Source organism: Meles meles, chromosome 16 (genome assembly GCF_922984935.1).
Source record: "Meles meles chromosome 16, mMelMel3.1 paternal haplotype, whole genome shotgun sequence".
Taxonomy (NCBI): domain Eukaryota; kingdom Metazoa; phylum Chordata; class Mammalia; order Carnivora; family Mustelidae; genus Meles; species Meles meles.
In genome coordinates, this window is record NC_060081.1 from 31,458,522 (window position 1) to 31,473,384 (window position 14,863).

General features: G+C 52.2%; 1 protein-coding gene across 7 annotated transcripts in view; it reads left to right on the forward strand.

The window, feature by feature from the left end:
* The window catches only part of LOC123927169 (ral guanine nucleotide dissociation stimulator-like), a 49,459-nt gene extending 35,377 nt beyond the window's left edge, over nucleotides 1-14,082 (forward strand). Inside the window, exons 3-10 of one of the 7 annotated variants that reach the window (XR_006815359.1) lie at nucleotides 4,800-4,907; nucleotides 6,394-6,628; nucleotides 7,241-8,611; nucleotides 9,373-9,588; nucleotides 9,983-10,077; nucleotides 11,265-11,336; nucleotides 11,792-13,024; nucleotides 13,222-14,082. Coding sequence is in view for 5 of the 7 variants with exons in the window: in XM_045981682.1 (XP_045837638.1) it covers nucleotides 11,148-11,336; nucleotides 11,792-11,866; nucleotides 12,897-13,024; nucleotides 13,222-13,306 (477 nt within the window). In the remaining 2 variants the exon portion in view is untranslated. Of the gene's footprint in view, nucleotides 1-4,799; nucleotides 4,908-6,393; nucleotides 6,629-7,240; nucleotides 8,612-9,372; nucleotides 9,589-9,982; nucleotides 10,078-11,139; nucleotides 11,337-11,791; nucleotides 13,025-13,221 lie in introns of those variants that run through there. The other 6 variants (XR_006815360.1, XM_045981686.1, XM_045981682.1 and 3 more) reach the window with 6 other exon arrangements.
* The last annotated feature ends 781 nt before the right edge of the window (nucleotides 14,083-14,863 follow it).

A 14,863-nucleotide genomic window follows, 5' to 3' on the forward strand; every position in this document is an offset into this window, starting at 1 on the left:
GTCTGTGTGAATTGTGATGAAGAGACCACCAGGTTCGGTTGACAGTGGCTCCCAGGGATCCCCGTCCCTGCTATGTACCTGCCTGTCTATCCTCTGAGTGGTTGCTGAGAGGTTTCTGACCAAGGGAACATAGGGCAAGAGATGGTCTTTCACAACTCCAAGCTTTCATGATCAAACTGTGTCACTTCCCTGTGACTCTCTTGTGTTCCGTCGCTTTCTGCCCAGGATCCCAGCACTTGGGAAGCAAGCACTGGTGTTTAGAATGGCCTTCCATAGAGGCCAGAGAGGAAGCCTCCTAGGAGTACCCAGTCTACTAGGTCAAAAGGAACTCAAGCTCAGGATTTAGCTTCCACTGAACAAACTGTCTTTCCTCCCATCCTGCCTCCCTATACCCTGGAGAACAGAAGGAGAGGCCTGTGGGGGTGGACAAAGCCCTGCCTGGCTGTTGATCTTCCTGACAATCAAACACCTCTTTGTGGCTGCCAGACTGTTGCTGATCAATCTCTTCTTTGTGGTGAAAGAGAGAACATTTTGTCCACTGGTCCGCTGACAAGTTGTTTCTCCATGTGCTCCAGGGACTGGTGGCCCAAGCATCAGCTCTGAGCATGCTGGAAATGCAAAGGGTCAGGTCCCTCCCAGGATTTCTCAATTGGAATCTGCACTTTGCCATGATACCCTGGGCATCAGAACCTGAGAGGATCATCCCCCCAAAAGCACTGTGGAATGTTCCACAGAGGGAAAGCTAATTGGCCACCTTGATCCACCAGCAGGGAAGGGGTGGTTGTTTCCTGGGCCTTTTTGGCAATTTCTCTCTGCCAAGAATCCCCTGAAAGGTTGATTCCCCAGTGGCCCTGGTGGGGATGGTTCTGGAAGTAAGGAAATACCCCCCCCATTCTGGGACTTAGAGTTGAGATGGAAGCTAAGCATGCACCCAACAGCAGGAGCTCCAACTTGCCCAGACTGAGCGACTGCTCAGGAGCTCTGTGTTGTACTTTTGCTAGGTCCTTTTGTGTCAGCTTACAGTATTGGGGATTTTTCTTGTGGTGCTGGATCCTGTCTTCTTCGATTCCCTTGCACTGTATCTGCAAGTTTGGGGACCCTTGGCTTGTCCTTTTGCTTCCATTGAATTTTGGATTTCCTCTTTGGATTCTCGGTTGACCCAGTCCTTGTTGGGTGCATGTAATTTAAACTCCATGGATTCATGGTCTCTCCAGATTTGCTCTTGGGGTTCATTTGGAGTTCCATAGTGTCATGCTCAGAAATGATGCATGGTATGATATCCATCTTTTGGAGTTTGTTGAGACTTGGGTTGTGCCCTAACGTGTGATCTATTCTGGAGAATGTTCCATGTGCACTTGTAAGCACTACGGATTCTGCTGTTTCAGGGTGGAAGGTTCTGCATCTATGTGTTCAAATGAGTGCATCCCTCAAAACCATTGATTCCTTGTTGATTCTCAGTTTGGATCACGTCTCCATTAATAGATGTGGGGTGTTAGAGTCCCCCACTGTATGGTATTGCTGTCAAGGTTCCTTTATGTTTGTTATGAACTGTTGGATGCCTTTGGGTGCCCCTATGTTGGGTGTCTAAATATTTCATGATGTTCGCTCTTATTCCATGGTCTCCATTATGATGAAGTAGTGTCCTTCTTTGGGTCTTCCTACCTCCCCCTTTTTTATCTGTTGTGTCTGGATAGAAGTATTCCTACCATGCTTCATTTCGCATCCATTTGCATGATAGATGCTTCTCCCCTGCTCCCATTCCATCTGTGTCTTGGTCTACTGGGTCAGGTGAGTTCCCCATTTCAGACAAGTGAGTGGAACATGGGTGTGTCACCTGGTAGATGTTGGAGACCAGGAACTTCAGAACCCCCAGACCTGACAGTCCCCTTGGCCAGCAAGGAGAGTGTGAGGATTCTCTGGTCAAGTGTATGAACCTTTATCCTGGCATGGGAGAACCAGTCTCTGTTCCATCGGACCCCAGACAGAGAGCAGTGGCTACCATGGACCTGACCAAGAGGGTGGGTCCTGAAGGGCACCACTGCCTTGCCAAGAACTGCGTAAGGAAATGCAGGATGGCTGAACATCCTAGTTCCTAACTCAGCATAGATGTGAATAGAGCCAGACAGCCCCAGCCCCAGGGTGAATCTTCAGACCAGGCTGTCAACACGTTCATGCCAAAGGCTTCTGCTCCCCGAGGAATGCTTCAGGCCATTCCCTACTTTATCCACACATGATCATGCCTCCTCACACCCGTCCTCTCCTTCTAGCCCTGCACCTTCTGTGCTGCCTTGATGAGTAGTTTCCTGTCCTGGGGTTGTCTTCTCTGCAGAGCTTTGAGAGTGTGTGACAGCTCTTCCTGAAGAGAGGGAAAGAAGTTAGGCTCAGGGGAGACATAACGTGGCAGGGTAGAGTGCGAGTCCTTTTTCTTGGAGAACCCCCACATGTCCAACGGGCTGGCTGAGGGTTTTCTCTGGGCTCCTCTGAGGAGGACATGGGAGGGAGTTCTCCTGGGCGTCCTCCTGGGCGTCCCTTCCCCGCTTAATTGAACAGCTTGGATTGGGTGCAGTTTTAGTTGAACCATGGGCAGAGAGTTCAGTGGCTGCCAAGTCACCACGTGGAAATATGGAATTCAGCTCAGCCCACGGTAGGGCATGGAGGAAATTGGATTTCTCCAGCAGGAGGCATGGTGGCCTGTTCCCAGGAAGGCTGAGAGAAGCAGCCCCAGGCCCAAGTCCTTTGATCAGGGTTTGCTGCCTCCCAGGAAGTCCCAGCTGACCAAGGGGGAAAAGGACAGGCCTGTGGGAGATCCTGCCTCCATCCTGATCCCTTCCTGGAGAGAAGCCTACTCACCTGGAAACGTTGTCCCATGTCCTCTTCAGGCGGTGAATGGAGACACTCTGCAGAGCTGTGAGGATGGCATGCAGGGAGCAGAAGTTCGCCAGAATCTGGCAGGCCTGGGGGAGGGAGGAGGAGGAGCTGTCAGTGGGAGAGCAGGAGCCCTAGATGCTCGGGAGCTTCAGTGACCCCTCAGTTTACAGCACCCCCCCCCCCCCCGCTGGATGAAGCTGATGACCAGGGAGCTGCAGAAGGGCACAGGTCAGCCCTAAAGAGGAACACTGCTGGTGAGAGGGAGGATGTTCCTTCACTGCAAAGAAGGAGTCACGTAGGAACTGATTGTCCCAGTGTTGGGCCATGCGAGTGAAGGTCAACATGCCCCTGGGATGAAGAGCCTAGGGACCACAGTTCTTCTGAGCCCGTGGTTGTGACTGAGGCTGGACTAGCAAAAGATTTTCCCCCAAGTTAGCACCCATCATTCAGGGAGCCATTCGACTCAGAATCTGAGTATCTGGGCGCATGTTGTCCTTGCCACTGACTCCGTTCCTGGCACTGTGAGCCTCGATTGATGCCAGCCCCAACCACCTGGGCTGTATTTTTGCTTCAGGGTGAGAGAAGAAAAGAGGAACAAGGGAGAAGTGGAACATGAGAAAAGTAACTAGGAAGTGCGAAACTCTTTACATGACATCTGGAGACGCACGAGGCATGCTATTTCATCACATTGAGTATATCCCGAGGCTCAGAAGCCACTCGCTAAGCATTTCCACCCCATCATGGTGCCCCAGTATAATGACGCCAAGAAGGAAAGGGATGGTTCCAAAATGACACAAAGCCGGGACCCAGGACTCCTGGGAGCATTCATCCAGGCCAAGTCCCATCCCTTCTTGCAATTCTTCTGGCCTTCAATGTGTACCTCTGATTCCTGTGATACCATTGCACACATACCACAAATACGATCTCCACACACCCCCAAGATGTCCCAAAGAAGTAGATTCTCCCTGGTCCCCACTATGCAGGTTGGGAATGTGGGCACTAGGCGAGACAGAATGATTGAGGACACAGAAGTGGGAAAGGAAAGAGAACAAAGGTTTGACTTCAGCTCTTTCTCCTGAAAGGGAGGACCTGAGGGCCATTTCCAGAGAATGGTGCCTCTGGCATTTGGGGCTCATTGTGTACAGTCCCGGGGAAGAGAGGTCAAGAGTCAACTGAAGGGGCTACGGAGAGGTGTGACTGAACGAAGGGCCCCAGGTATTAGAATCCTGAAAGGGTGACCTCACATCCTTAATGATATGCCCCAACTGATCTTAGAACTCTGGTAACCAGGCACCCATTTCAAAGGGCAACCTGCTCTCCAGCACATGTGAGTGGAGACCTTTGACAGAACACGATGTTCAGTTGTTTTCTTCCTACTTCCAGGGGTGCTGGGCCCAGGGGAGCCCAGAACCAGAGACAGTTGCAGTTGCAGACAGTATTTCAGCCCTCTTTTCTGAAGCTTCTATTCATGGGGCAGGAGACACCAACAGGTAACACAAGGCAGCTCTAGGAAGCCCATTGGAGAGCTGGCAACAATTGTGGTCCCACCTTAGAGGGCCCACTGCACTTGTCCCTTACTGTGTGGGCATCTGTGTGTGTGTTTGTAGAAGTGGGGACAGGGGATGAGGGACATGACCTTCATGGGCAGAAGCAAGCTGCCTGGTGTTGGAGGTTGGACCCATCTGTCATGTTCATACCCCAGGTCATAGCAGGCAGGATGAGAAGGTGAGGGCTGACACAATGATAAGGCTCATGGTAGTCATGAGCCTTAGAGTGTCCTCTGGCTACATCCTTCCTATATGTCTTTTCAGCCATCCCTCTTAGCCTGAACTAGAGAACACGGCGTCTAATGGGGGTGTCCCCTTGTGGCAATGTCCCAGGAGGCTGCTAATGGCTCTTGGCCTTGTATCTGTGTGGCACTGCATTTTCAGAGCTGAACCCCAGAGATTGTGAATGAGCTGACTGGGGACTTCAACGACGCCAACTTGCTGGACAAGGGTCAGTTGTCCCAGGCCAAGCAGGATTAGTGCTGCTCTGAGGTGAGAATGGGAAGAGGGTTTTCCACAACCAGGGCCCACACTCAAATATAGGGACAAACCTGTGTCCTTCCAATAGTGTTTCCACTTGAGTATCCCACAGACTCAACCCCAAAGTAACCCAAACCTCCGCATATCTGCCACCAGCTATGGGGTAAGGGAGAAAGACCCTCTTCACCTCCATGGGACTGGTAGAGAAGAGAGTGAATTTTTTCCATGGTTTGGAGGGCAGTTGTTTTCTTTCCTTTGGCCTTGTGTTGCTTTTCATGAAGCCCTGAGTATCTTTGCCTTTTTGCACTGGTTTTATGTTTTTCCCTACTCATGCCAGCTAACCTGTGGAGAACCCAGCTCTGCTGTCTTTGGAGAACTGGCCCATGCCCTTCTAAATCCTCATACCAGATAGGGTGATTAAACCTAGGAAAGGGACAGTGGGATCAAGCCATTCTATAGGTCTTTCTGGAAGGTATCATCTCTCAGAACATATAGAATCCTTGGAGGTCCACCAGCTCACAAGCTGTTTCCCTCTAGGTCTTCACAGTCCCCCCAAAAGGAGGTGGTCTGCCACAGTGACTCAGTCTTTCAAGGCTGCTGGAAGTTGACGTGACTCAATTTGGTTGCCATTCCAGCAATGCTGCAAGGAACGGGCACCTTAAGGGTCCTCACAGATGATTTGGGTCGATCCATCTGCCAGAAGTTAGACCTAAAGATTGGGTGGAAGGACTCTGATGCCTCCTGGCCCAGGTAGCTGGCTCTGTCTTCTCAGAGCTCCACCCAGGACATCTGGCATGAGCTGCTGCAAGGCTTCAGCTACCCCATCTCCCTTGACAAACACCAGGGAACTCAGGCCGCCAACAACATCCAGTGCTGGACTAGAGTGAAAACGGGTCCAGGTTCATGGCCAGTCTCAGGACCCAGAGATGATTAGCGCAAGGCCAGAACCCAGACTAGACACAACTAGCTGCCCTGGGGCCTGCCAAGGAACGTGATTTCCCCCTGAACCTTTCGTCCCCTGACAGCAACAGGCCAAGCCTCATCAGTATAGGTGAAATGCCATGCAGTCCATGCTTTGGACAGTTCTCAGGCCCAACGCTGATGATCTTGAGCAACCTTGGAGATTCTCAACCTCTCTTTTCTCCTCTCGACTGTAGGTTTCCTTCCTCATGACTCCAAGGCATACATACAGCTCTTCATACAGGCTGTGAAGAGACAGACAAGCCATTATTGTCCAGCTAACAGCATGTGTTGAAGTCACCAGTACATTTAAGCCTAGATGGTCCTTTGGAAGCCTACAAACAGTTGGTTTTATGTTTTCAGCCTAGACCCTTTTTTCTGGGTGGGCATTCAAGTCCCTCTTCTTGCACAAGTTCCCAAAGGGATGGGAGGATGCAGTCTGAGATCCAGACCCTGCTACTTCTGGTGGTTGATGGCATTGAAGCTAACTACTTTGCCCCCCCCCCCATTCCACCCTCTTGTCTGCCTGCTGGAAAAGGAATCATCCCCGACCCTGTTGAGGCCTGCACGATACTGGTGCTCAGAGAAGGCGCAGTGCAGAATGAGGACAATCCCTGTTCCTATTCTTCCTGGATAGAAGCTTCCCAAACATCGCAACAATGTGCTCCATCTATCAGATGTTCAGGTCAGCCCAGCAGGTCCTGGATCAGCAGTTCAATAGATGAGTGCCAACCCCATAGCCAGCACAAGGGGGAGCCTTCCGTCTACAAGTTGTAAGTCTTGGGAATGTCACTGCACCTCTCTGACCTTCCCTTTCCTCTCCTGAAAAGTGGGGGTGCTAAGAAGATTAACCTCATAGGGTGACTGGAAGAAGTCATGGGAGGAAACATGGCATGTGCTTCTCTGGGGACCAGATCTGTAGAAAGGGCTGCTGGATATGCTAGCCATCTTCCCATTTAACATTTCTCTCTCTAGGGAAGACACGTTCAGGCTCAACCCTCACAGGCCTCTGGTCCTTCTGGGTCTATGGAAAGGAAATGGAAAGCTGGAAGCTTTCATATTGGCAAAGGACCTCTGAGATGCCATCTAGCTGGTCCTGACTGTGGTCTTTTATGTGCACAGGGCAAGGATACACTGGGAGCAGACATAGCAGCCCAAGGGCAACTCAGGATTTGCAAAGTCTTGTTTGGGATGATTTCATTCAGTCATGGTTCTTAAGCACCTAGGAATGCAGGCACTCTCTAGTCACCAAGAGCAGTGAATGGGTAAAGTAGAGACAATGTCTGGGTCTCAATTCTCATCCTAGGGTCAGATAGGCACTCTCCACATCCTAAGCATGCATGTCTAGCAATCATAAAATGGGGTATCTCTGTGACCTACTCTAGGGATGAATGGATCCACCTCTACTGGGACCATGAGGATGCACTCTACGATCAAGGAAGAACAGGATAGGTCTTTGGGTGCCAAAGGAGGGCCGGCTGCCTCCACAGAGCAGGGTGGGAGGCGACAGGTGTTGTTACTGGTGAAGGACGTTCAGAACGATGGATCTCCCAGAACTCTTGACTTCCATGGGAGAGCTTAATGGGGTGGCATCCTCTAAAGAAGCCAATGAGTCCAAGAGAGCTGTGGATGGGATGCCAAGCTCTATGGGAAGCAGAGCCCATTGTGGGCTTAGTTGGTGCCTACAATAACTGTCCCATGGATGGTCCGTTCTTGTGCTGTCTGCTGCTATCCATATCCACCTCCACTGACCAATATAAGTGGGGCCAAGAACAGAAGGTGTGGAGACCAGACCACTCACCCATTGGCCTCCAACCAAAACACAGATACTGGTCTGCATGAAGGATGTATGACTGAGGGACCAAAGGACAGACTATGGGAGGTCCCTCATCCCACCTGGTCAGCAGTCAACAAAGACAGCTCCAGAGTGGTTGGATGTGGGCTGGGCCCATTCTGTGGGGCCCACACAGAAAGAATGTTGCTGTGGGAGTAGCATGGGGAAGGAAAGTACAGGTCCCTGTCTCTGCTCCACATATGACTTTCCCCAGCACTCTGTGTCCCATCTTGGGAACATGGCCTGAGCAGACGTGGCAGGATATAGGGCAATCCCCGCACGGTGCCCATTTGGAGGTCAAGGGGGCCTATGTGCACCTCACCTGGCATGACTGGGACATGAACATCCATGCCTCCATTCTGCTGAGGCAGTGGGAACTTCTGCAGTTCGCAGAGACTGAGGCGGAGAGTAAGGGGCATTGCAAGCTGGGAAGGCCAACCGGGATGGGGCTCATGGTCTGGGTACTCCTTGAAAGGCCATGGGATCTGTCCCGTTGAGGGAAAGGCCCATGGAATGTCAGTGATGTGGCTGAACCTTTCCCTTTCTGCTACCCCCGTGTCGGCTATGTGACTCATTCCAGCAGCTGAGTCAGCCAAAGAGTCTCCCATGGAGAGAGAGGCAACCTTGGCTCTGCATCAGCCATCACCTTCAGGGTCCGAGCCAGCCTCCCCTCCACTGGCTGCTCCAGAACGTTCTGAAACAGGGGCTCCTATGTGATGAATGGTTGCCAGGTCCTGAGGCACGGACAGCTGGGCCATCGGCTTGCCTGGGAGTTTTTACTCCAGCTGTCCCAGTTGCCGCTGAGCCCACTCCAGCCGCAGAGGCATCCTGCCAACCCAAGAACCAGCTCAAGGAGAAGGAACCTGACCTCCTGGACTTTCCTCCCAAGCTGGTGGCAGAGCAACTCACCTACATGGATGCGGTGAGCAGCGGGGCCCCCAGGGTAGGAGGGAAGGGCCGGCTTTTCTTCTGCTCTCAGCTGCCCTATACCTGCTTTTCCCTGACGTGGACTCCCAGGATATGGGGCCAGGTCTCAGTTGCAGCCCTAAACAACAAACCAATTAGGGTTTTTAGACCTGAGCAATCACTGTCCAGCTGCAGACTGTGGAGACAGACACTGAGAAGGACTGAGGCAGAGGTACCATATACATGCAATGAGTCAGAAGCGAGAGACCATAAATGGGAAGGCTCTGGTCCCTCAGGGGGAGGGGAGCAGCTCCTGTGTTCAGTCATGTCCATGGGTCGCCCAAACATCTGCCTGGGAGCCTGAGCACCCTCAATCTGGATTAGGCATCTGATGTGTCCCTAAGGACAGGTTAAACAGGGATAGCCTGTTCTCACCATGTGAGAATGGGCATCTGAAAGGAGACAGGGACCGCACGGATGAGCATGTGGATGAGAAGATGCCCCCTTGGGATCTCCTCTTGGAGCGGCCCCCTGGACATGGAACTATCAGCATGCACATGCCTTCCTCTCTTCCCTTGCCTCTCTTGGTTCCTTAGGCAACTGGCAATGACTTCTCTCAGAGAAAAAGAGTGGCATGAAATCCAGGCTCTCTAAGCAGTCTCAGGCCACATTCGCAGCCTCCTGATCTCCCGCTCTGACCTGGGACACCTCCCGAGGACATGAGTCTTGCATGTGTGAACATGTGTGTGGCTCAAAAAACCTCCGCCTGTCCCCTAGGAGCTGTTCAAGAAGGTAGTGCCCCATCAGTGCCTGGGCTCCATCTGGTCCCGGAGGAACAGGCCTGACAACAAGCACCTGGCACCGACAGTCTGGGCCACCATCGCCCAGTTTAATGCTGTGGCCAGCTGCATCATCACCACGTGCCTTGGAAACCCAAGCATGACAGCCCAGGACAGGGCCATGGTGGTGGACCACTGGATCCGGGTGGCCAAGGTATGGTATGGGAGGCCCCACTCCCTGAGACTCTCCGGAGCCTCGGGAACTACTCTTCTGTCTTTCTCCCTTCTCAGGGCTAAAGACCCTGCTCTAAGACCTGTGGTCCCTAGGCTCTTCTTCCCAGGGGTATGCTGACCTTCACTCACATGGCCCAACATTGGGACGCTCAGTTCCTACGTGACTCCTTCTTTGCAGTGAAGGAACATCCTCCCTCTCTCCAGCAGTGTTCCTCTTTGGGGCTGCCCTGTGCCCTTCTGCAGCTCCATGGTCATCAGCTTCATCCGGGGGGGGGGGTGTCCATAAACTGAGGGGGGCACTGAGGCTCTCGAGCATCTAGGGCTCCTGCTCTCCCACTGACAGCTCCTCCTCTCCCCTCCCCCTGGCCTGCCAGATTCTGGGGAACTTCTGCTCCCTGCATGCCATCCTCACAGCTCTGCAGAGTGTCTCCATTCACCACCTGAAGAGGACATGGGACAACGTTTCCAGGTGAGTAGGCTTCTCTCCAGGGAGGGACCAGGATGGAGGGGGGATCTCCCACAGGCCTGTCCTTTTCCCCCTCAGTCAGCTTGGACCTCCTGGGAGGCAGCAAACCCTGACCAAAGGACCTGGGCCTGGGGCTGCTTCTCTCAGCCTTCCTGGGAACAGGCCACCCTGCCTCCTGCTGGAGAAATCCAATTTCCTCCATGCCCTACTGTGGGCTGAGCTGAATTCCATATTTCCATGCGGTGACTTGGCAGCCACTGACCTCTCTGCCCATGGTTCAACCAAAACCCCACCCAAACCGAGCTGTTCAATTAAGCGGGGAAGGGACGCCCAGGAGGACGCCCAGGAGAACTCCCTCCCATGTCCTACAAAGACCTCAGTGCTCAGAGGAGCCCAGAGAAAACCCTCAGCCAGCCCATTGGACATGTGGGGGTTCTCCAAGAAAAAGGACTCGCACTCTACCCTGCCACGTTATGTCTCCCCTGAGCCTAACTTCTTTCCCTCTCTTCAGGAAGAGCTCTCACACATTCACAAAGCTCTGTAGAGATGACAACCCCAGGGCAGGAAACTACTCATCAAGGTAGCATGGAAAGTGCAGGGCTAGAAGGAGAGGATGGGTGTGAGGAGGCATGATCATGTGTGGATGAAGTAGCGAATGACCTGAAGCATTCCTCGGGGAGCAGAAGCCTTTGGCATGAATGTGCTGACAGCCTGGGTAGAGGATTCCCCCTGGGGCTGGATCAAGCTGGTGTTGCCCATCCAGACTCTCTAGTCTAGACTTCAGGTCTCAATGTTTCCATTGAGATGGTCTACATGGGTGCCCTTATGGACGTGGACAGCCCAGAGGACAGGCCTCTGCTCACAGATGGAGTGGGGATGGGTTTGGGGCCACAAAAATGATGATCGTAATAGGATCCTGAGTCCTCAGGAAACCGTAGGAAGTAGTTGGTGTTCTCCCTTCTGCCCATGAGAAAACAATCTTAGGGAGGTCAGGCTCCAAGCTCCAGGTCCCACATGGACTGAATGGGGGAGCTGAGATTGTTCTAGAAGGACTCATGAGATACTTTAGGAGAATGGAGCATCAGTATCAGCCGACTTATGTTGGATGTCTAGGGTCTGAAGTCAAAGACAATGGGCGCCGGGGGACTGAGGCTATTCTGCTCTCAAGGATCTTGTCCTTGGCCCTCCAGGAGCAGCCCTCGAATAAACTTGCCACCCTGGTGAGGCAGCTGCAGAGAGCGTGGAAGGGACTGCTGAAGAAGGTGAGTGTGCATGAGGGACAGGGCCTCCAAGGTCAGGGGAGAGGGGCTCCTCCCTGATGGCTGGAAGCCTCCTAATCAGGAGAGGTGGGGCGTGCGACTCCAGCTCCCAACTCCTGTCTCCACAGTTCCTCAATATCTTCTTTCCACTTTCCAGGTGACCAGGATGAGGTAGTCTAGCAGTCTGGGTAGAGAATGCATTTGTGGCTGGGGAGGGGCCCAGGACTCCATACCCTGCTATTTTTGAATTTCAAAAAGCAGGCCCTGGAGGAGATTAAGAGGAGTCTGATATTCTGGGAGGGTTAGAGGAAAGAGAATCGAGGGGAAGCAACTAAGGTTCCTAGGCCCTTCCATGTGGGAAATTGGTGTGGACCAGGACACTGAAGCCTTTTCAGGGGAGGGCCCCTGTGGGCACCAGAGAGCAGGGACTCATCCCAAACCTACCTCTCATGACACAGGGTGTCGTCCCATACCTTGGCACTTTCCTCACTGACCTCTTTATGTTGGAAACTGCAATGGAGGACTACCTGAAGGTATGTGAGCCTGAGGATCGTGGAGGAAAAACCATAGTCCAGTGAACTGGGAGCACAGTATTGTACTGAGTGAACTGGGAGCACAGTATTGTACTGAGCACTGAGCTCTGTGTACTTAGGAAACCTCTCCTCCCGACAGCCTCACAGCCGCCCATGTGAACAGGGGTCTCTTGCACAGCTCAGTGCTGAGGGAAGGGAGTCTGCACCTAGACGAGTGCCCAAAACTGGTGAAGCACCAGAGCTTCCAGAAAGCAAAGCTTCATGCGCTCTGTGTGAATGCGCCCCAGCCTCTCCCTCAGAGCTTGCCTATGGTGGAGAGTGAAGTTAGGACCCAGCACATCAAAAACACGTCAGAAACCCGTAAACTCCTGCCTGCTGAGGCTTCTGAAGCTCCCTTATGTCATCCCAGAATGTTGTGCTTCAGGGTGCAGACCTGGAGCCCTTTTAAGGATCACAAATCTTCCTTTCTCTGGACCCAAGGGCTTGCCATAGACCCCAGTCTCATTTTTAGTGTCTCAGCGGCCCCCTCCTGTGTCCTGGCCAACACATAGCCTAAGAAGGGGAGTGTGTAAGGTGCTAGTCCTAACCAGCTGCTATTTCTAAGGAGAAATGGTTGTTTCCTTACAGGGGAATGAGATCAACTACTCCAAAAAGAATAAGGGGAGCATACATGGCACTTCCTGTAGAGAGGGGGAGGCAGCCCCTATCAGAGACACCCTTGGGAAGAATAGTCCATTGCTTCATCCCCTTCCATCCATCTCACATTTCCTGGGATAAGATGCTAAGAAAGAGGTGGAAGACCCATCTAGTGAGTCAGTAGGGATCTAGAAAAGGCGTCAAGTAGAACATCCCAGGGAGGGGCTAATTCTATTTGCTTCTGAGTACAGTTTGGAACCAGAGGAAATTGCATGCAGGAGCGTGGCCATGTGTGCCAAGACCCAGGACCAGTCCCCTGTCCTGCTGCTCAGCCTTCACCTGATCCTGTAGCTTCCCCACCCAGGCTTGGTGTGAATCCTGTGCCTCTCTCCAGGCTCAGGAATACCGAGTCCTCACTGATATCATGTTGCTCCAGGCAGTGGCAGAGAATTACTGCCTAGAGCCCCAGCATCCATTCACGGCCTGGTTCTGGTCTGTGGAGCGGCTCAGCGAGGATGAGACGTGAGGCCCATTCAGGAGCTGCGTGAGGGTTGGGGTGGACTCTTTCTGCTGGCCCCGCCTGGGATCCTTCTTCTAGGGCTCCCTGGGCAGCCTCACGCCTCCTTGCTGAGAAGCCAGACACCAGCTGTGGAAAAACCCTGGCAGGGACTCCTGAATGCAAGCTGCTGTTCAGATTACAGGTGTCTCTCTGTCCCTAGCTACGTCCTGTCCTGCCAGCAGAACACAAGTGCCAGGACAACTGGCCACAGCCAACATCAAGCTTACCCCATTGCCAGTGACTGAGCAAGGATTCCCCCTCAGCAGCTGGAGTACTTGTGCTGCATGGGCCACATCTGCACAATGCCCCTTCCTCTCAACTAATGACTTATTGTGGGGGCGGCAATATTTAATATATTTAAAAGGTTTATATTTTTCTCCTCTTCTAGCCCATGAGTGTGCTTGGTTCTTATACTTCCTACAGTACTGTGCAACTTGTAGAGACTCTTTTATTGCTTCCTGAATCCAAAAATCTTAAGGAGTCATCAGCTTTTCAAAGTGGTAGGTAGACGAAGTGCCAGCCCTCCTCACTAGCTACATGTGGCACCTCCAAATCCACTTTCCTCAGAGGACAGGTTTATTTCAGTGTCAGGTATCTGAGCCAACAGCAGAGACAGCCTTAAAGCCCCTGCGATAGAGAGGTTGCAGGTCCTTTCCCAGGAAGGCAACAAACACAGAACTGGAGAGTCCATGAGCATGCCTTACACTCTCCAGAAATATGTGGTGCCAAGGAGAGGGGCTGTTTTTCTCCACTCTAAAGCAAGGAGGACTATGTCTTCTTTCCTTTGGGATACGGTGTTTATACTTGTGTTTGTTTTGGTTTGGACCCAGTATTTGGAACTGACAGTTGTCGACTTCAGTCTCTGGAATTACATCAGCACTAAGTGGGGAAAAACATGTAAAGAGATCCAGTCCCTCTTGCGAAAGACACAAAACCCAAGGAAGATATTTTGTCAATGGAAGAAGGGCAGGCAGAACATTCTGGACACAGTTTCCCTTTAAGCTCTCCAGGTTCATGCTTTATGAAGATTGCAGTCCTCCTGGGATCATTGTCTATGATCTCTGGATTCTGTTTCCCTGCTCTTTTTGGATCTGCTGGGGAAAATAAGAAACCGTGAGGTGTACATTTGGGGCCACCACTGGGCCTGGCTCTGTTCACATCTATGCTGACCTAGGAGCTAGGATGTCCAGCCATACTGTATTTTCTTACACAGTTCTTGATAAGGCAGCAGTGCCTTCCATGCCCCAGCCTCTTGGTCAGGTCCATGGTAGCCACTGCTCCCTGGCTGAGGACTGATGGAGCAGAGATTGGTTCACTTTTGCCAGGATAAACGTTCATATGTTGACCAAAGATTCCCACACTCTCCTTGCTGGCCAAGGGGACTGTTAGGTCCAGGTGGTTCTGACGTCCCTGGTCTCCCAACATCCACCACGTGTCACATGCATGTTTCAATCACTTGTCTGAACTGACCCAGTAGAACAAAACACAGATGTAAACTGAGCAGAGGGGAAGCATCTGTCATGCAAATGGATGCAAAAGAAAACAAGGGTAGGCATACCTCTATCCAGACAAAATAGACTCTTAAGAAAAAAGGGGGGGGGGTAGGATAACACAAAGAAGGAAACAGAGGCCCCACAATGGCACCAATGGAACAGTAACACAGAGGAGGTTCTCCTGACACCCACTTCAGGATCCCAACTCACTGAGCAAGAGTGAAGAACCCCCGTCCCTCCAGACACAAAGGACACATCAGTGGAATGGGTCATTTCTCTGGAAAAGGGAAATGCAGTCAAACATGGAAA